This window comes from Rhipicephalus microplus, chromosome 1, assembly GCF_043290135.1.
Source record: "Rhipicephalus microplus isolate Deutch F79 chromosome 1, USDA_Rmic, whole genome shotgun sequence".
Lineage (NCBI taxonomy): Eukaryota > Metazoa > Arthropoda > Arachnida > Ixodida > Ixodidae > Rhipicephalus > Rhipicephalus microplus.
The window spans coordinates 7,624,804-7,644,828 of record NC_134700.1 but is presented as its reverse complement, the minus strand read 5'-3'; the positions used below and the strand labels follow the sequence as shown (position 1 = coordinate 7,644,828).

The 20,025-nt window shown below is 49.2% G+C and overlaps 1 protein-coding gene across 9 annotated transcripts in view; it reads right to left on the bottom strand.

Moving 5' to 3' along the window:
- mio (GATOR complex protein mio) overlaps positions 1–20,025 on the bottom strand; it is a 768,187-nt gene that overhangs the window by 60,686 nt on the left and 687,476 nt on the right. For all 9 annotated transcript variants that reach the window (XM_075896295.1, XM_075895366.1, XM_075865082.1 and 6 more), the window contains one exon: positions 10,040–10,229. In XM_075896295.1, coding sequence (XP_075752410.1) covers positions 10,040–10,229 — 190 coding nt within the window. The remainder of the gene's footprint in view (positions 1–10,039; positions 10,230–20,025) is intronic.

The window sequence follows — 20,025 nt, the reverse complement described above, 5'->3', positions numbered from 1 at the left end:
GATGCGCTACCCTACGTTTGGCAAGTTGGATTAGATTTTTGAATGCCAGAGGACTACCATTACACTGTTCGACGGCAGCCACGAGTTGGACTATCGTCAGCTACTTTGGTTGGGTGAGTGCCCAACATTTGCTGCTCATTTTGCCAGTCTTCTCTAGCACAGGCAGATGTTAGGAGTGTTTCGTGTTTCGGTTGGTATGCTTGTTTCGCAGCTCGCATTTGATGAATCAAAGCATCTGCTATCCAGCCAGTTAACGGTCGAACACTTGAGAAAATTTAAACAAAAGTAACTTTAATTAACAGGAATTGGGGTCACATTTTAACAAACATTCACGAGCACTCAGTAAGTCCCCGTAAAGAAGCGGTGCTGTTGCTCGGGCTGGTAAGGGTGAGTCTGCCCGCCGCTTGGCATTTCTTCTTCCGTTGATGACCGGTGATTTCACTCTCTCAATGAGCCGACAAATAAGATGACCAATGACGCTCTGAAGGTTGTTTGTGGCACCCGTTTAAAGTGGCCATAACAAAAGAACAAGGGGTTTCAAGACGTGGAAGTAGCCCCTATTTGGGGCTTAAGCGTCCCCCCCCTTCCGTTGGCGGCACTTGAAAGGCAAACACGACTCCTGGCCGCTCTCTTCGAGTGGGGACGGCACACTCCCCGTCTGGTGTCTGCTTGTTAGACGTCACTGTTGGTCGATGGCGTGGTCTGCTGAATTTTCTTCTGTACACACGTACTTCCACTGATCAGGTCGTGTGCTGGCACGTATGCGCTGAACTCTGTTAGCTACATACACATAGAATCTTTGTGTTTCATTGTGTATGTATCCCAGAACTACCTTGCTGTCTGTGTAAAATGTGACAGAACTCGGCTGGAAGTCTAACTCCCGTAGTATGGCATCGGCCATTTCTGCAGCAAGGACCGCTGCACACAACTCCAGCCTTGGGGTTGAGTGGTCTGGTTTCGGCACGAGCTTCGCCTTTCCCATGACAAATCCGACATGTTTGTTTCCCTGCTTGTCGATTACCCGTAGGTACGCTACCACAGCGATGGCACTCGTGGACACATCTGAGAACACGTGAATTTCCCTAGTGGCGGCTTCAGACGTTGAGTGCGGAACATAAGTTCTCCGCACACGTAGGCAATGAAATGCTTGTAGAGAATTCTTCCATTCATCCCAACTTTGTTTCTTTGTATCCGAAAGTGGCGTGTCCCAGTCATAACCTTCCGTCACGAGGTCACGGAGCAGGTGCTTTCCCTGAACCGTTACAGGTGCCATGAACCCCAGCGGGTCAAACAGACTGTTGACGGTCGACAGCACCCCTCGCCGTGTATAGGGCCGGTTTTGAAGAGGAGCTCTGAAGATGAAGGTGTCGTTGTCTACATCCCAAAGTAGACCGAGGCTTCTCTGCATATTTGATGCGTCTTTGTTCAAGTCAAGACTTTTCAGTCCCTGCGTATGGTCTTGTGGAAAAAATGCATTCAGCACATTCTGCCTATTTGAGGCAATTTTGTGCAGCCTTATGTTAGCTGTCGAAAACATTTTTTGCGTTCTTTCCAACAGACTGATGGCGTCTTCCTCACACAAAAGAGACTTCAGTGCTTCATCAACGTAGAAGTCTCGCTCGACGAACCTCCTTGCATCTTCACCGAATTGTTGAGCAGCCTCTTGAGCAGTTCGCCGAAGCCCGTATGTTGCCACCGCGGGTAAGGGACTGTTGCCGAAAACGTGCACCTTCATTCGGCACTCCATAATTTCTCGGGAGATATCATTGTCCTTAAACCAGAGGAACCTTAGGTAGTTCTGATGATCTTCACGAACGACGAAATTGTAAAACATCTGCTCAATGTCGGTAGTTATCGCCACTGAATCCTGCCGGAAGCGTATCAGTATTCCCACAAGATTGTTAGTCAGGTCGGCTCCGGTGAGAAGGACACCCTTCAGAGACACGCTTTCGTGCTGAGCACTTGAGTAAAACACCACGTGGATTTGATCGGGTTTTTGAGGATGGTAAACGCTGAATATGGGTAGGTACCAGCCCCCTTCGTCGATATAAAGTGGTGGAGCTTCCTCTGCATGACCCCTGACGAACAGTTCTTTCATGAAGTGCACGAAGCGCTCTTTTGTTTCAGGGTTTTTTCGCAACGTGCTTCGCAGTGAGTACAGGCGAGAGAGAGCCTGTTCTCGGTTATTCGGAAGCAGTCTTCTTGGTGAGCGGAAAGGTAGAGGGGCAACCCAGTTGTTTGACCTGTCTTTGTATAATTCCCTATCCATAATATTGAGAAAGGCTCTGTCTTCTATAGACAAACAACGCTCGTTGTCTTCTCGCGTTGTCTCGAACAGGTTAGGTGCCAAGGTGTCATCTGATGCTGTTATTGATGAGAAATCATTCTTGAACTGATGACTATCCGCAGGTGAAGAACTCGCGCTTCCATCACCATGAAATGTTTTGTACATGGGGTGAAAAAGGATGGTCCTCTATTGCCCAGAATGTGTGTTTTTAACACATTTATGGTGCCTGTTTTACGCATACGACCCAGGCAGACGTTTCCGACAATGACCCATTCGAGATGGAACCTCTGTGCATAAGGAGCGTCAAGCGACCCATTAATGGTCTGGCGAACTTTGTGGACTCTGAGAACGTCTCGACCGAGAAGGAGCAGTATTCTTGCCTCTTCGAGAGGTGGAATGTGAGTGGCAATGGCCTTCAAGTGCGGGTAGTTCTGTGCTGTGTCTGGCGTTGGAATTTCCTCCCTGTTGTCCGGAATCTCATCGCACTCAAGAAGAGGCGGAAGGGAGAGCTTGACGTTGCCCGATACGCTACGCACAAAGAAGCCGTTTGCGATCCTACCAACAACCTCAGTACTGCCGGAACAAGTGTGTAATGTGTACTGGGAAGGTGTGCCCTCCACACTGAACTCGTCGAGAAGTTCTGGCCGAACCAATGAACGATTACTCTGTTCATCGAGTATCGGGTATGCTCTTAATATCTTGTCAGGCTGAGATTGATGAGTCACATCCACGAGGCAGATTTTAGCGCACGATCTGTAGTTGTCGTTCACGTTTGCCACCTCGGTACGCGTAGATGTGACTCTTTCATCCAAATTCTGAGCAGAGCTCTTATCGCGATCAATAGGCTTCGGCGACTATGAGCACGTAGTTGATGGGTGAAGCGCTGTCGCATGATTACCGCTGCTGCATATGTAGCATTTTACGACCGCCTTGCATTGCCACAGCGTATGGTTTGAGGATAAACAACATCGTAGACATATTCCGTGCGTTTTAAGAAAAGTCATTCGCTCTTCCAGTGTTCTAGCTTTCACGGAAAACGCGACACCTTGCAAGAGGATGAGGCCTCTTGTGATGCGGGCACCATTTTTCGAAGCTCTTCCGTTCAAGTAGCTGCTTTAGAGTGGTTTCCTGAACCTGCTCGAAGGCGTGATCTACGTTTGTTTTCCTTGCTGACACAGATGACTTGTGCGGTGGGGTCTTGGTGGTCGTTTCTTTTTTTCGCTGTGCGATCAAAGGCAAGACATATTGTGGTTGCAGGATGAAGCTGGGATCGTTCCTTATGCTTGCCTGGTCTTGAACGAACTTTGAAAAAACCGCAAAGGGTGGGAACGCAGTATTGTTCTGTTTTTTGTATTTAGTCCCCATTGACATCCAATTTTCTTGAAGTCCAGATGGTAACTTGGTAACTATTTTGTTTATTTCTCTTGCGCTATCCAAATAGTCAAGACCGGCGAGGTAGGGATCAGATTTGGCAGCTTCGAGTTCCAGCAGGAGGTCTCCGAGCTTTTGCAATTCGGCATTATCCCGGTACAATATTCTTGGGAATTCCTCCAATCTCCTCAGCAGCGCATCCTCAATTGCCTCAGGACATCAGAAGGTGCCGTCGAGCCGTTTCCACACGATGTTTAAGCCCTTCGAGAAGTCATCCACATGAACAAACTTCAACCTTCGAACTTGATGCGATGACTCAAGATCAAGCCATTTGATTAGAAGGTCGAGCTCTTCCTGCGCAGAAAGGTCTACATCTCTTATGACGCCTTTGAAAGATGACTTCCAAGCTCGAAAGTTCTCACGTCGATCATCAAACTTCGTAAGTCCTTTAGAGACAAGGTCCTTGCGGCACAGGAATTTAAGGACGCCGGCAAGCTCTGAGCTGGAACTGTTAGGTGCTGGCGTGTACACAGGAGGCTGATGATAGTCACGCAAGTCCGTGAGGTGGTTGGTTACTTCAGCATGCTCCAAGCTCTGGCTTCTCGGATGAACAACTGGCGCCCGAAGAGACGCAAGCTCGGCATCACGTATGGCGGCTTGCTCAGTGATGTAGCTCGAAACCCGTAGTGTCCGATCTAAAGGTTAATGTGGGCGCACACACTCACCGCCATCTTGTTCCACAGCTGCCTCAAGTGCACTTGCCTGCGTGTCTGCAGCAGCTGCCTCTTTTTCATGTTGTAATACCTCAAGCTCGGCCTCAATTCTTGCCTTCTCTAAGCACATTGCGGCCTCTTTAGGACCAAACTGAGCTCTTGCTTTGATGGCCTCTGCTTGCGCGCGGGCCTGCACAGCAGCCAGGCTAATCGTGAAGGAGCCCGATCGTCGTGATCGCGAGGAAGCTCTTGAGTGAGCCGATAGAGAGAACTGCGATGCTGTTTCATGTGGCTTGTCGCGTTCTTGTGGCGTAGCCTCTCGTAACTTTTCGCTCACGATCGCCTCACGGTCTTCATCGATTGCCTGTCGCAGCTGTATTTCGTGGCTGGCTTCAGACGTCTTCGCCTTCTCGAGAGAGGCTGAGTATCTTGCAGTAGCATGCTCGTAGCACTCGTAACTTGCACGAAGCTGCGTTTTGGCGCCGGTAAACTGTCCTCCCTTAGCACGTGACAGTGCTTGAAGAGCGCTCTCCACGTTTTTCCAAACAAAATCTAGTTTACGGCAGTGCTTTTCGCGGCTCGCTTGATACATTTCTTTAGCCCTCGTCGATAGGGTTGTTTTTCTTTGCAGCCGAATGTTTGATGCGGAAGCTTCATCTTGTGGTGTGACATTTGGACACTCATGCGTCAGCTCGACCTGGTCCATTCTTGCTTGCACGTTTTGTCTCGAAGCGGACGTATGTGAAACAAATGGTGCTAAGCTGCACTTTGAGCGTTGAGGGATGAAATGAGCCCACCTTGATGCTGCCCTTCTGCTGTCAGCTGCTCAACTCCTTGGCGATGAAATCCTTGCAATCGGCGTGTGTCTGGGTTCAACCGGGGGTCTTGCCGTGGCGACGTATCCCATTGCTGGCGAACGTTGAGTTGGCGGCCAATGGCAGTTGAAGCGCTTTTTTACTATGCTGGTCTCGCAGCTCGCATTTGACGGGTCAAAGCGTCTGCTATCCAGCCAGTTAACGGTCGAACACTTGTGAACATTTAAACAGAAGTAACTTTAATTAACAGGAATTGGGGTCACATTTTAACAAACATTCACGAGCACTCAGTAAGTCTCCATAAAAAGGCGGTGCTGTTGCTCGGGCTGGTAGGGTGAGTCTGCCCGCCGCTTGGCATTTGTTCTTCCATCGACGACCGGTGCTTTCACTCTCTCCATGAGCCGACAGACAAGATGACCAATGACGCTCTGAAGGTCGTTTGCGGCGCCTGTTTAAAGTGGCCATAACAAAAGAAAAAAGGGGTTTCAAGACGTGGAAGTAGCCCCTATTTGGGGCTTAAGCATCCCCCCCACTTCCGTTGGCGGCACTTGAAAGGCAAACATGGCTCCTGGCTGTTCTCTTCAAGAGGGGACGGCACAGTTGGTATAATTAAATATTCACCCTCTTTAAACCATGACACTAGTTTTGAAGCACAGCTACACATCAGCAGAAGAGCATTATGGTGAACGAAATCGGGATGGAGAAATACCTATTACAGGACCTCCTTGAAGTTTGTGAAGCCATGGGCACTTCTGCCAGGTCCTCTAAAACAAGGGAAGTGATTCTCGAGGTGATGCGGGCAGAGAATGTGACTGTCGAGGAAGCCCATGAGTTTTGGGAGGTAGTTTGCCAGCAAAAGAAGAAAGCCAAAGAACAAGAGGCTGAGAAATGTTGCGAAGAGCAAGATGCTGAGAAACGTCAAGAGGAGCTCGACGCTCAAAGGCGCGAACAGTGGGAGGCCAAGGAGTGTCGCAAAGAGAGAGAGCATGCTCTCAAAATGAAAGAGCTTCATCGTAAACTTCCAAGCGCTTAAGTGGCAGCAAGCAAAACACCGGCTCCGCAACTTTGAGATGGGCCATAATATCGCTGTTTTTTTTTTAAAATCTATTTTGAAGATGTCTGCAGTAATGTTGGTGTTAGCCGCGGCCTTTGGGTAGAGAAGCTCGTCACGTTGTTGCCGTGCAAGATCCCGCACAATTTGCGTTGCTTATCCGTCGAGGAAGCAGGAGACTTAAGTCATGCTAGATACGCTCAGACATTTTTTTCGCTCAAGTCCTGCTAAGTGAAAAAGTTGGAGTGATAGAAACAGCGCTGAAACGCTAGAGATAGTCGTCCGCCTAAAACAGCGAGAGGATGAGGTGTGTCGTAGAGGACAACGTGCGCCGCAGGAGGACAACGTGTGCCGCGAGGACAGCGCAGGAGGACAACGTGTGCCGCAAAGCGATGGAGGCTCGTCGCGTAGTGCTTGAGAATGAGGCTGGCTGAGAATCGTTAGAGGAAAAGAAAAGGCAGAAAGCGCGAGAGGCTGAGGTTCAATGTGAAGTGCAAGCCACCAAAGTGCGCCAGAGAGAGCGAGATGTTGAGGAAAGTCGCGAAGCAACTCACATTGAGGCCCGTCACAAGCTGCAGGACTGAGCCGGACGCTGAGATGCATCGCGAGGGGCCGAAGCCCATCGCAAACCTCAGAATGCGCATCGTAAAGCGCTAGAAATGGAGCCACTTCGCACAGCATGTCATCGGGATAGATCACGTCGAGAAGGACGAGTCGCGTGACAAAGAGCTAGAAAATAAATTGGTCGAGTGTGGCACAAAGGTAGTATATAATTATCTTAATAATAGCAACAACAACAACAATAATAATAACGGCAGTAATAATAATTACCATCACAAGGAGCGCGGACATATATTTGCCATGGGTGCCATCCAATCTAGTTACGCCACTGCGCTGAAACTGCGGTTAAACTTATGTACATTGTCAATGCTATCCATTATAAAATCCGATGGTTTCCTGCACATAAGGGACAAGTGGATGAGACTCGAGTCAACCTCACCGATGGAACAATTGACCTGGCACAATGACTCGCTTGTCGTGCTGGTCAGACTCGACCGGATGCCCACTACCATTTCGGGGATCATAAAAATCATTTAGTAACACAACGATATCACAAAAAATCACTACTTTGAACGAAGGCAATTCCCACTGCCACACCTAAAGCTAAACCGGGCTTCGACAGTCAACCAACATTACTGAAATCCGGCACTTACCCCACTCCACATTTTCTAAATAAAATTCACCCTGAAAGTCAAATTCAAGAAGAGTTCGATGCGTGCGATGGCATCAGTGGGATCGGACATATGCTGGCGGGCTGTCCCGCGACTCTTGCCGACCCTGAAAAAAAAATGACTTTACTGTGAGAAGATGGTGCAAAGTGCTTGTTATCGAGATTAGCTACAGGCAGTCTAGAAGGTTCACAATGATGCCATAAGGCTCGGCCTGATGGTACCGATGTGAATGCGGCCCGCCTCGGTCTGAAAAGACCGAACTTCAGGAGACTAATAAAGTTTTGTGAATGAATAAATGAACGTCCCATATAACTATGATAATATTATGAAAGGATACCCTAGTGAAGGGGCTCCGGAAATTTCGACCACCTGGAGTTCTTTTACATGCACCTAAATCTAAGCACACAGGCCTCAAACACTTTTGCCTCCATCAAAAACAGGAGTGATTTGATCCCGCAACCTTCGATATTCGAGTACCATAACCACTAGACCATGGCAGCGGGGTGAGGAGTCAGCTGGAGTAAGCACAGTGAGCCGTAAAAGCAAAGTAACTAATCCGATTTTCTAAAGAAATCATAAGATTTATGAGACTACTACTACTGTACTGCAGGAGAGTCGAGATGCAGGCTAGTTGGTATACATTCGTTTCAGGAGCTTGTTTGGCAAGCTTCTTATGCTCTAGGCTTGCAGTGTCAACACTTCTTCAGTCACTTCAGAAATGCTCAATAGATGGCGTGCTACCACTCAAGACGTCGGCTTTTCGGTGATTTTAAGAATGCTCACTTAGATGACACACACCACTCTCAGCACGTGCAATTTTTTTCTTTTTAGTGGGAGCTCTTGCACTGAACACTCTTACTGCTCGGCTGCATGAACTTCCAAAAACCAAGGCAGCAGCGCAGTGGGGTTGCAATGCAGCAGCAGCTCGGGCTTGCTGCCAAGACTCTGCAGTGACAGCCTGGGATATGTAACAATGTTGTCATGTCTATGAGATGTGTACGAAGGGCTACCCGGTCATCTCCGAGCAAACTTCTCTAACAACATTTACTTTGCGGATATAATGGTGATTTTTTTCACAGTAAGTAGAGTGAATTAAGCTTCAAGACAAACGCTGACCTGCACAATTATTATACTTAAAATATTCTGAGCCAGATCAGAGAACTCAAGTAAGGCAGGCAAAGTCAATGCGATCTACCACATCCCTGGTTCTTTGCAAAAGGACTTGTTTTTGGGCTAGTTGGTGCATACTTGGTGCAGAAGACTCAGGTGCTAAAAACATATCGTGAAGCAGGAGGAGCTGAAGTGGCAATGTTCTTTCTTCTCTTCTGCTCCTCCTGCTTCAGGATATGTTTCTTGCGCCTCAGTCTTCTGCAACTGGTTCTTTGATCTACATGGCAGCACAAGATCCTGGAAGGCTAGAGTGCACCCACAGTAGGAGAGTGCCCGAGTAGTTTTTATTTACTCTTTGGGGTGTCTTGTTTACACTTGTTGTCCCAAAAACATTTCGCACTTGATGGTAGTCTTGAAGCTCGTGTCCCTCTTGCCCATCGTCTTTGTGCTGTGAAGATGAACTGCTACTGAAAATGCTCGTGCCTGCTTGCCTGTGAAAAAGAATAGGCTTCCCAAGAAAATGGATCGAGAAATGTTGCTTGTGTTGTCGGTCAGTTGAAAGCATAGTGTCTACAAGTGGAACCTCACCATATGTCTGTGCCACTACGGTCAGGACCCCGGACCAAGACAACCTTTTTAGCAACTAAGAAGCTTTTTTTTTTCTGATGAATCCGTACAGATCTCCTAATGGCTTCAGGCTACAAATGGGTGGCTGTCTTTTTTCTCTTTCTTAACTCTTCCGCTACCTCGCGGGTTTTCACAGAACTCATTTGTAATACTTATGTCCACGTGCTTCGAGCTGTCGGTGAATTCCCCCTCGCGCTGTAAATTTCTAGCTTCCTGGTTAGCTCATTTGGTGGAAGGACTTCTCCAGAAAGACACTAGTCGCGGACTCGTGCCCCGGACCAGCATGAATTTTTCAGCAACTAAGAAACTTTTTTTTCTGATAAATCAGCACGAATTCCCTTGTGGCTTCGTGCTACAAATGAGTGGTTGTCTTCTTTCCTTTTCTTAACCAAATCGCCAACTTGTGGGTTTCCACAGAACTCATTTGCTCTATTACTGAAGTGTAAAACACGCTAGTTTAAGGCACAACATCCACAAGATTCAATATTACATCTCATCTGATGCCTGATGCAGTGGTGTGGCAGCAAGCACAGCTATGTTTCATCGTACCAAAAATCAGACATGATCTCGGACTACCATACTAAAGACTGGCAAGGTAATTTCATGGCACATATAGTGGAAAACAGTGGAAAGCCCAGTTGTAGTAACCTGGTCCTTGCCATCAGCCCTTTCACTTTTCCACACTTTGTGCTGAGTGTGTCTCTCAATGTCACCCTCGTTCATTGCACAGCAAACATGGAATTAGTCTGCACCAAGGCTCAGCTTAATAAGCTCCCTTTTCTAGCACCAGCCTAGCAATGCGCTGTGGGTGAGAGCATGTGCTCCTTGTGTACCTTGGTCTTGTTCTGAGAGGTGGCGGTTGCCAGGTGGGCGCTGCTCTTGCTGCCCTGCTGGTGGCGGCCCCCGTGCAGCATCTGCAGGTAAGGGGAGGCAGCCAGGCTGCAGAAGTTGCAGCTCACCAGCACCTGCTGGGCAGGAACACTGGCCGCATGCTGGCGCACCCACTGGCAGTCAAACTGGCACCTGCACCATGCAGCTACCATTATTGATCATCATGAATTTAAACAGCACACAGAAAAAGAAATCACAAAATATTCATCAAGTGAATGATGAGTGGGCGAAGCAGTGCAATCATTCGGTGTTACCGTAAATCATCCATGACATTAACACCTCAAGAAAGTAGGGGACAGAGAGCATCGAAAGCATTATTCAAAGGTCGCAGGTTCGGTCCCTGCCCACGGCAAGTTATCTTTTCATCTAATTTTCTTTCTTCACATTCAGATTACAATTATTTCTAATAACGTCCCCTATACTTTCCTTGGCATGAGTGTCTGTCAAATCCTATTACTGTGTGTAACAAGGAAAACAAACCCTAACTTCATTCCTTCATTCTCAGTCAAGGGCGTCCGCACGCAGAACTTTTTTGGGGGGGTTGGGTATAAAGCTCTATAAGGTCTGTATGCGAAAAAAAAAATTGAAACAATAAATCATTTGATAGAAAAATACATTGGATTTTGTTAATGAACAAATAACTAGAAGTAATAAGTAAAATGCAAAAACAGCCCCGCTCTCAACGTGTTAGTTTTGGGGCAAAGCTAGACAGAAGATGACATGTAAAAAGACAGAGAAAAGAGACAGAGGGGCACCAAACTTAGCACTGTTTATTGCTGTCCGAGATTAGAAATCAAGAAAACTTGTACGCATGAGCCGTGGCGTGAAACTGTGACATAAGCATGTCAATATGTAACCTGTCGATTAAAAAAGGATTTCTCAGAATTATACAATACAAATGATGTGCCACTAACACAGGCGGACCTATTCCTTGAAATATAAAACGCTTCTAAAAGTTATCTCACCTGTTTGGTCTCTGCTCTTGCCAATAATCTTACCTTGCACGAAACAGAAGATGCGCACCATCACTTTTACCGATCTATTGATGTGCTACCTTAGGCGGTCATTTCGTCCCGTTTCTTCTATGTATAGAACTTGCCATTGCCACAGCTCACAGGAATTTGGTAGACAACACCTTCGGCACACCGCCTGAAGGGTTTCACATGCCTCTTTTGGTACCCTTGCTGCTTAGTGCTAGAGCTTCGCTGGCACAACTGTGCCAGTTAATTTGGAGCAGAAAACACAACAAGAACTACACGCATAGTGGCCACTTTCTTCGGGTTACGGCTCACTTTGTGCACGCAAAGCCGCACTTGTTTTGCTAGCTCCCATTCTCTCAAGTGCTCTTCCAGAGTACTCATTTTCACTTTCCTCTGCGAAGACTTGGCGACGTCAATCAAGGCCATCTGAAGGAAGCCAGCCTTTTAGAGTTTATCAATCTTAGTGCAAATTTTAGTACATCATGAGTGAACATGACCTGCGCAACGCAGATTGAAGGCAATACAGTGCGATGCACATTTAACAATCATAAGACAATAGCGCCTTTGCGCGGAAAAGCAAGCAAGCGCAAAAAACATGATAGTTTTTCACAGCCGGGCAAACATCTAAAAACTGCAAAATATTGTCGGTCTGAAGCTCATGAGTGAAAGTTAGTCCCTTTGAATAATGAAATATACAATTTCATGCCCGTAGTGGGCCGCACACAAAATGAAAACACACAAAAGAAAAAAAACAGGACAAACAGGACTTGTCTTGTTTCCTTCTCATGTGTTTTCATTTTGTGCACTGCCCACTATGAATAAGTACCAACTGGCCCGCCTTGTAGAAACACATTGTAGTGCCTAGTCAATACCAGATAAAAAGATATACTGAAATTGGTGCTACACTGCACCCAATACAAATGCCTTTCTTTTGGACATAAGTGCCACTGTGAAAAGAAAATAAGGATCTGTTGAGATGAATTTTTAACACAGTCATCAAAATAGAGACCGACATTTCTACCCTAGCTACAAAATCAGCCTCTCCCATTTCTTCAATGCACTACTTAACAGCAGAAAAGAGTTCAAAGTGGAGCAGCATATAAAAGATATCCTGTATTGTCTTTGCAACGAAAAAATTCTACATCATATGTTTCTTGCTCACTGATAATCATTCAGAACGGTATATCAATTTTGTGGGTTTTAGCGCTAAAATACTAGCTAGCTATCTGCTCTGGACTTGCAAATCTCCTTAGACAAACGTGTAGAAAGATGTGCGGCGTTTGGTTTCCTACATCATTTCTTTATCCCTGCTCTGGCATGGACATCCACAGATGCCGTCGTTCTTGCTGGCGTCTTCTTCTATCATGCTGGCTGAAACACGCGGAGCAGCTGTGGCAAAACTTCTTTGTCTTCTCCGAGACGCTGACGGCTTGTCATAGGGCCCCCCCCCCTCTAGCGAGGTAGCTTATGCGCGAAGGAGCGAACCCTATGAACATGTTGTAGGTTCTGCTGCTGTGAAGCACATTTGTCTGGTTTTCGCAAATGGCGTGTAGCCTTCGAGGATCATGTCAGTGTCAAGGAAAGCCGGCTTTATGCGGTCAATGGAGACACTGTCTTCGCGTTCATTAAGCAACAAAACGTAATGTTACCGGCAACGCTTGACGACCTTAAAGGGTCTGTCGTAAAGAGGTTGCAGTGGTGGACTGATTGTGTCATGTCGTAAAAAAACGTGAGTGCAATCGCGGAGCGCATGACTGACGAAACTTGGGCGTGAGTGTTGACGTGCAGGAATAGGGGACACATCTCTCATTGCGTTCCTGAGGCAACTGGCATAATCAACTACTTCCAACGGTGATACAGGTGACGTGTCGCAAAACTGTCCAGGAAGCCTTAGGATAGTGCCAAATACAAGCTCAGCTGAAGAGCAAGACGCGTCTGTACGTTGTGGGAATCGAGAGCGCCCTCCTACTTGGCGCCTCATTCCCAGCTGCCACACGCGCACCAGCAGCGTAGCCCGGGCACGCATAAGCGCCGTAATCTGCCAAGATGGCTGCCAGGGCGCCTCTTGGTCTGGGCCAGTCAACCGTCGGCTTCTTCCCGCGCTGGCATGTCCGGGCACACAACGCTGGTGCGCTGCGCGGGCCTACGTCACAACGCAGCGGCATTTCATGTCACGGAGAAGGATGTCACGCGCGCCATTGGGTGCGCGTGACATCCTCCTCTCCTATGAGCTGTGTTGCGCCCGACGATTCGCTCGTTGCGGCAGGTGCTCTCAGGCCTCCACGAGGGGTTGACGCGCTGCTAAGCAGGCGGCTCCTCGTTCGTGCGCTCGACTTCGGCCCTTGTGCGGGAGTCGTCGCGCCCTAGGCAAGCGTACTTGCTCGGTCTTGCGGAGTACCCTATACGGCCTGCAAGCCCGTGAGTGTCGCACTGTGCTCCATCTTGGGTTAATAAACCCATTGTTGTTGTTATCCTGCTTCGTGCGTGATTTCTGCGCCGTGCCGAAGAAATAGACAAACCCGGCCGCAGCGTCGTCGCACGCAGAGGCAGTGGAGGACGTCGCACCCCTACACGGTTGGGCTTAGTAGGTAAGCCTAGTCCAAACCTATCTCCACATAACTATCCGTGAGCTACCACTTCTTTCGAAGTTCTTCTACTGGACATACTGAATCTGTTTGACATAACTGGACGGGAGAATTTGACGGAGGTGGCATGGACGCGGCCGGTGCCTGCGGTACGACCGAGCGCGCGGCTGGTCTCCTGGGCTTTTTCTTGGAAGAACGGGTCACCGAGAAGGACATAACGAAAGCTGGGGTGTCGGTCAAAAGCCAAACGCAACTGAAGGTGCGGCCCTGGAGGCGCGACAGGCTGGCCTAATAAAGAGAGCCAACTCCGTCGGATTAAAGGTAGCGTCAGCCAATAGGGCGCACGCTTCCCTTCTCCCGCCGACTACGCGGAAGATACCCAGTGAGAGAGTGAGCCACCGGGGAAAGGGCTTTTCTCTCTCGAGCAGCCGGGAGTGCTGGGAACTGGGTGGATATTCCGCGCACAGCGCGTGTAATGGTGTTCCCAGGGAGAAAGCTCGCCAGGTAGCCGTTACTGTTGATGCTGGATGGGCAATCGCACAGCACCTATAATCTTCGCTCCCTTACATTCAGGGGATGACGTCCTGCTACATGCCGGGGGCGAAAATGAGCCTAGGTGCATTTTACCAGGTTGTACCGGTGGCGTGGTTAGGAACCAGCCTTATCCCGGTCTCCCTGCGGTTCGGTGACCGCCTCCCCCTCCCCGCAGTCGTTGCTGCAGGCAACGAAAGGTTTGAGGTCGGAGACGTTAACTGGACCGCCGACTGGTCTCCCTTGGGAGTCAGCCAGCTTGTATACCAGGGGCGTGCACTCGGTATGGGCCCAACCACTTGGCCGAAAGGGAAGCCGAGATGCCTTTGGCGGCGTCACTCCAGACGTGATTGCGCCTGAGGACGAGATCACCGACATCGTAACAAACATCCCGATGCGACCGGTCGTATTGAGCCTTCTGACCAGCTCGTGCTTTTGCCAGGTTGGAACGCGCCAGGTCGAGGGCTGCGTCCATCCGTGAGCGCAGTTCCGCCGCGTAGCCAGACGGGCTGACCTTTGCGGCGCTTGCCCCGCCTCCGCCCCGTAGGACGCGGTCCATGGTGTTAGGTAGCTCTTTCCCAGAGTTGAGGAAAGCGGGCGTGTACCCTGTCGAGCGATTGACCGTAGATCGCAAGGAGAAGCCGATCTCGTTAAGATAAGCACCCAATCCCTGTGTTGCTGCGCAAAGGCTGTCAGCAAGGGCTTGAGGTTCCGGTTGATTGGCTCGGTCAGGTTGGCCTGTGGGTGATACGCGGTTGTTTTATGGTGCTTAATGCCAAAGGCAGCACACGCATCCACAAACACCTTGGCCATGAAATAGGACGCATTGTCCGTGACCAACTCTGCCGGAAAGCCAAAGCGGGTAAAGACCTCGGTCAACTTGTCCCAGATTACGCGTGCCGTTAACTTCCGAAGGGGCAACAGTTCGACCCACTTCGTGAAGTGATCTGTGACAGCCAGGAGAAAAACATGGCCTCTCCGGCTTCTTGGGAAAGGTCCCATAATGTCACAGGCCGCGACATGCCAAGGTTGTTGGCTGTCGTTAGGCTGCATGAGCCCGGGAGGCTTGCCCCCGCGAGGCTTCACGCATTGGCACATGCGGCATGAGCGGGCGTAGTGAAGGGCGTCGTGCTTCATGCCAGGCCAGGTTGCAGAGCGGCACAACTTTTGAAAAGTCTTAAGGCCACTCGCGTGTTGGGCCAACCGCGAGTCGTGGAAATAACCTAGGGTGGCTTTCCTTAGACTGTGGGGTATCACCACCTTGAAAGGCTCCTGGGGAGCTTCTTCAGATGGGAAGTAGCGTAGTAGAACGCCGTCGGCATCAAGCAGGTACGAGTCCAACGTGCCCACAGCAATACCAGCCTGCGTGCGGCACTCGGCGCCGACAGCAATACCAGCTGTCTGTTCGCGCCCGGCGGCTTGACCGCCACGCTCCACTTGGGAGCTCAGCTCAGTTGATGCTGCATGTCCAAATAGTGTGCGGCATGTCTAGTAAAGCATTGAGAGAAAAGCTTCTAGCCTAAAAGGACGTGACGCTCAGCAGAGCTGTAGTGGGCCAAGGCTGAAGAAATCGCTGCTGCACAAACCAAAGCATGGAGTGAAAACAAGAGCGTAAATGCAGTGATGCAAGAAAAAAAAGACGTACCAGCAGCACATGAAGAACTCGCTAGGGCATAGCGAAAAGAGACATAAGAGAAAGAAATGCGGCTACTAAGACCGCTTGAATAGCCTCGTGGATGTCCAGCATATAGGAAATATTGTGCTAGACGCGGAAATCGTTTCGCAGTTTGCTGCAGAGCAAGAGCAACGCATTTTAACGGCATTGCTGAGCAGGATGATGAGGACGACACTTTTACTGTGCCGCACATATCTATGGCATGTAAGAAAGCGAGCTTGACCAATCGGCGTGACTGGGTGGTTGCAACTCATATTTCAGTACAAGAAGTGCAGCTGAAAGTCGACACCAGCGCGCAGGCTAACTTGTGCCACGCGGTGTGTTTGTCGCCTTGGGAACGAAGTGCTAGCCACGACCGGTCCAAGTAGTACTGCGTAGCAATAGTGGTGATGACATAGTGCACGTGAATTGAGGGAATCGAGAGCGCCCTCCTACCTGGCGCCTCATTCCCCAGCTGCTGCACGCGTGCCACCAGCGTAGTCCGGGCGCGCATAAGCACCAGCATCTGCCAAGATGGCTGCCAGGGCGCCTCTTGGTCTGGGCCAGTCAACCGTCGGCTTCTTTCTGCGCTGGCACGTTTAGCACGCTACACTGGTGCGCTGCGCGAGACTACATCACAACGCAGCGCCATTTCCCATTGGGCGCGCGTGACATCACCCTCTCCTACGAGTTGTGTTGTGCCCGACGATTCGCTCGTCGCGGCAGATGCTCTCAGACCTCCACGAGAGGTAGACGCGCTGCTTAGCAGGCGGCTTCTCGTTCGTGCGTTCGACTTCAGCCCTTGTGCGGGAGTCGTCGCGCCCTATGCAAGCGTACTTGCTCGGTCTTGCGCAGTTCCCTATACGGCCTGCAAGCCCGTGAGTGTCGCACTGTGCTGCATCTTGGGTTAATAAACCTGTTGTTGTTGTTAGCCTGCCTCGTGCGTGGTTTCTGCACCGTGCCGGAGAAAACGACGCACCCAGCCACAACGTCTTCGCACGCAGCTGCAGTGGAGGACGTCGCATCCCTACACCGTTGCGCATAGTAGGTAAGCCTTGTGCAAACCTATCTCCACAAAGTATCGTGCTGCGCAGGGCGAGGAGGACGAGTGATAGTCGCTCCGTTCAGGGTATCAACGATTGCGAGGCTATGAGCGAAGCTTTGAGTTGGCGGTGAAATCACTCAACCTTGCCATTCGACATCGGGTGGTAGGCCGTCGTCTTGATGTGGTTGACACCAAGCATTCGGAACGAGGTGCTGAAAAGCGCGGAGTCAAATTGATGACCTCGATCCATTGTGATGGTCTTGGGAACGCCGTAGCGGGTTATCCACACGGTGATGAGTCCTCGGGTGACTGATTCTGCCGTGATGTCAGTGAGGGGTAGAGCCTCAGGCCACCGTATGAACCGGTCTATGCAGGTTAGCATATATCGGCTCTTGGAGTCGCTACAACTGAAGCTCGCTGTCGTCCTGCTGTGCAGTAGCCATAGCTGCAAAATCGACTGGTGGGCGATCATCCATAGTTGCATTGATTTCTATTCGGGAAAGCAGGTCAGCAACGGGGTTGTCTTTGCCGCTGATGTGCCGGATATCACTCATGAACTCCAATATGTAGGCAAGCTGGCGGATCTCACGTAGGTTGTGGCCAGAGTTGGTAGCGGTCGATTGACACGTAAGCGACTTGTGGTCGGTGAGGATATGGAGCTGCCAACTTTCTAGGAAGTGTCGAAAGTTCTTGACAGCCAAATGGGCCGCGAGCAGTTCGCGACCGAATGTGCTATAACGACGCTCGATCTGTGAGAGTTTCCATAAGAAGAAAGCGACCGGCTGCCAAACTTCGTCGACCAACTGCTGCAAGATTGCTCCTATAGCGACGTCCGAGGCGTCCAATGTGAGTGACGTGATGGCGTCGCTCTTTGAATGCGGGAGGAGCGTTGCGTAAGCCAGAGCTTCCTTGATGGAACTGAAATCTGTCTCTGCATCGCACGTCCAGAAGATGGAAGCGTTGGGCTTCGTTTGACCAGATAGAAGTGCGTGGAGTGGTTGCAAGATGGCAGCACAATGCGTAATAAAATGCCGGTAATAGTTGGCAAACACGAGAAATTCATGTAGTTTCTTCGTATTTGTTGGTCGTAGAAACTGCAATATAGCTTCAACACGCGTGGCCGGTGGAGAGATTCCACGCAAATTCACGTGATGGCCGAGAAAGTCCAGTGAGACAACGCCGAACTCGCTCTTAGGTCGATTGACGACTAGCCCATATTTGTGGAGTTGTGTGAAAACCTGGCGCAGGTGAAGTTCGTGATCTTCTGCAGTGGTGCTGAAGACAAGGATGTCATATATGTACGTGAAGCAGAAGGTCAAACCACGAAGTACCTGGTCGACGAACCGTTGAAAGGTTTGTGCAGCGTTTCGTAGACTGAAGAGCATACACGTGTATTCAAACATGCTAAAAGGTATTATTATAGCAGTCTTGGGTACGCCAGAAACCTCGACAGGTATTTGGTGGTATGCCTTTACTAAGTCGATTTTGCTGAATACGGTGGAGCCATGCAGCAATGTCGTGAAGCCCTGGATGTGTGGTATCGGATAGGGGTCCGGTACCGTCACTTTGTTGAGGGCACGGTCGTCACTGCATCGTCTCCAGTCACCTGAGTGCTTGGGAACCATGTGTAGCGGTGACGACCAGGCACCGGAAGAGGGGCGAACGTATCCGAGTTCAAGCATGTGCTAGAATTTTTGGCGTGCAATCTGGTAGTGGTCAGGAGCGAGACAGCTTGAGATGCTGACGGCGAGCGCGAGACCCTAACGACTTGCCATAAACGCTTACCCCTAACTTCTTCACACAGTTTGCCTACACTCTTCTTGACTTTTGTCAAGCTCACTTTCACACACTTGAAATTCTTATTAACAGCCTGCAAAGCTTTTTCATTAAAGGCACATCCAGACAATGTCACAAAACCAACTTCTCTGTCCAATTGCATTATGCATAGATCATTGTCTCTGAAAAAAATACATTAGGCGATTCAAAGCATGCACCTAGCGTCCAGTTCCTGTTTTGGGCGCACATCTCTGGAGACTGTCAACACCGTCCAGTAAGCACCGCTCACGCTGCTCCAAAGATGCTTTTTTTTTCATGTTTTAGCTTTGTGCCAAAGTTAATATGTTTAGTAAACTCAGGCGCCAACTTTCCCAAAAACAAGTGCTTTTTTAGCACTTTTCGGTGAAAAAGAGTGCATGACCAGTCTCGCTGCATGCAGAATTTCAACTCGTGCAAACCGATTCCCACCAGCGCACAGCATGACATGGTCACCAATATATAACTGTAGTCCAGTCCATAGGTTTTCTTTGAATAGTAGCTGCGACCACCTGAGGTTTTTCTGGGCAAATTGCATGATGTGTGATAAATTAATCCTTGTGTTTCATAACGCGCTCTCGGTGCACACTCATCATACAAAGGCCGTCCAACCTCTAATTTGTCAATGTTGAGCGTATCCATGTTTTGGCTCTCCTCATTGTACTGAAGGAGCATTCGACAGTGCAGGTGGTAACTGGCAATGCCAGAGCTACCTCAATGGCTTTTGCGACAGTAAGGAAGAATATCTTGGCCTGAAGCAAAAGTTCGGAATAAACTAATTCTGGGATGTCCCTAGTTTTGTTGTGCCACATCTCATACCAAGATATGTTCTCTTCCTTGAAGTTTTCGATGCTATAAAATTGTTGGAGTTCATCAGCGAAGACAGCAAATTCAACAAGGCTCAAAGACTTCATTTTTGTTGGATGAAGCTGGAGAAGCTTGAAGCTCTTCTCATTAGTGTCAGAAAAGGCGTGAGTCAAGGAGGCAGTAAGAGAGTACAAGTAAGGCACATACTATTTGCTATGCAGTAATATTTTTCCGGCGACTGTATGCTGTAGTTGTCTCGCTGGGTTTGATGAGAGGCTTGCCTTGGCACAGATATTAATATGTTTAACTAATTGGCTACCTCACTCGCTGTTCTCATGATGTCAGAGACCTGCTCTTCAGCGTTAGTCTGGTGGTTGCAAAATATTGCCATGTTACATTTCTCAAGTTTTGTTATCGCCCCAAAACACTACACAATTCTCAGCACAAAACGCGCGTGCAGTTTTCGAGAAGCTTCCGGACTTTAGTAGATCATTTCGATAAGATCACGCCCACT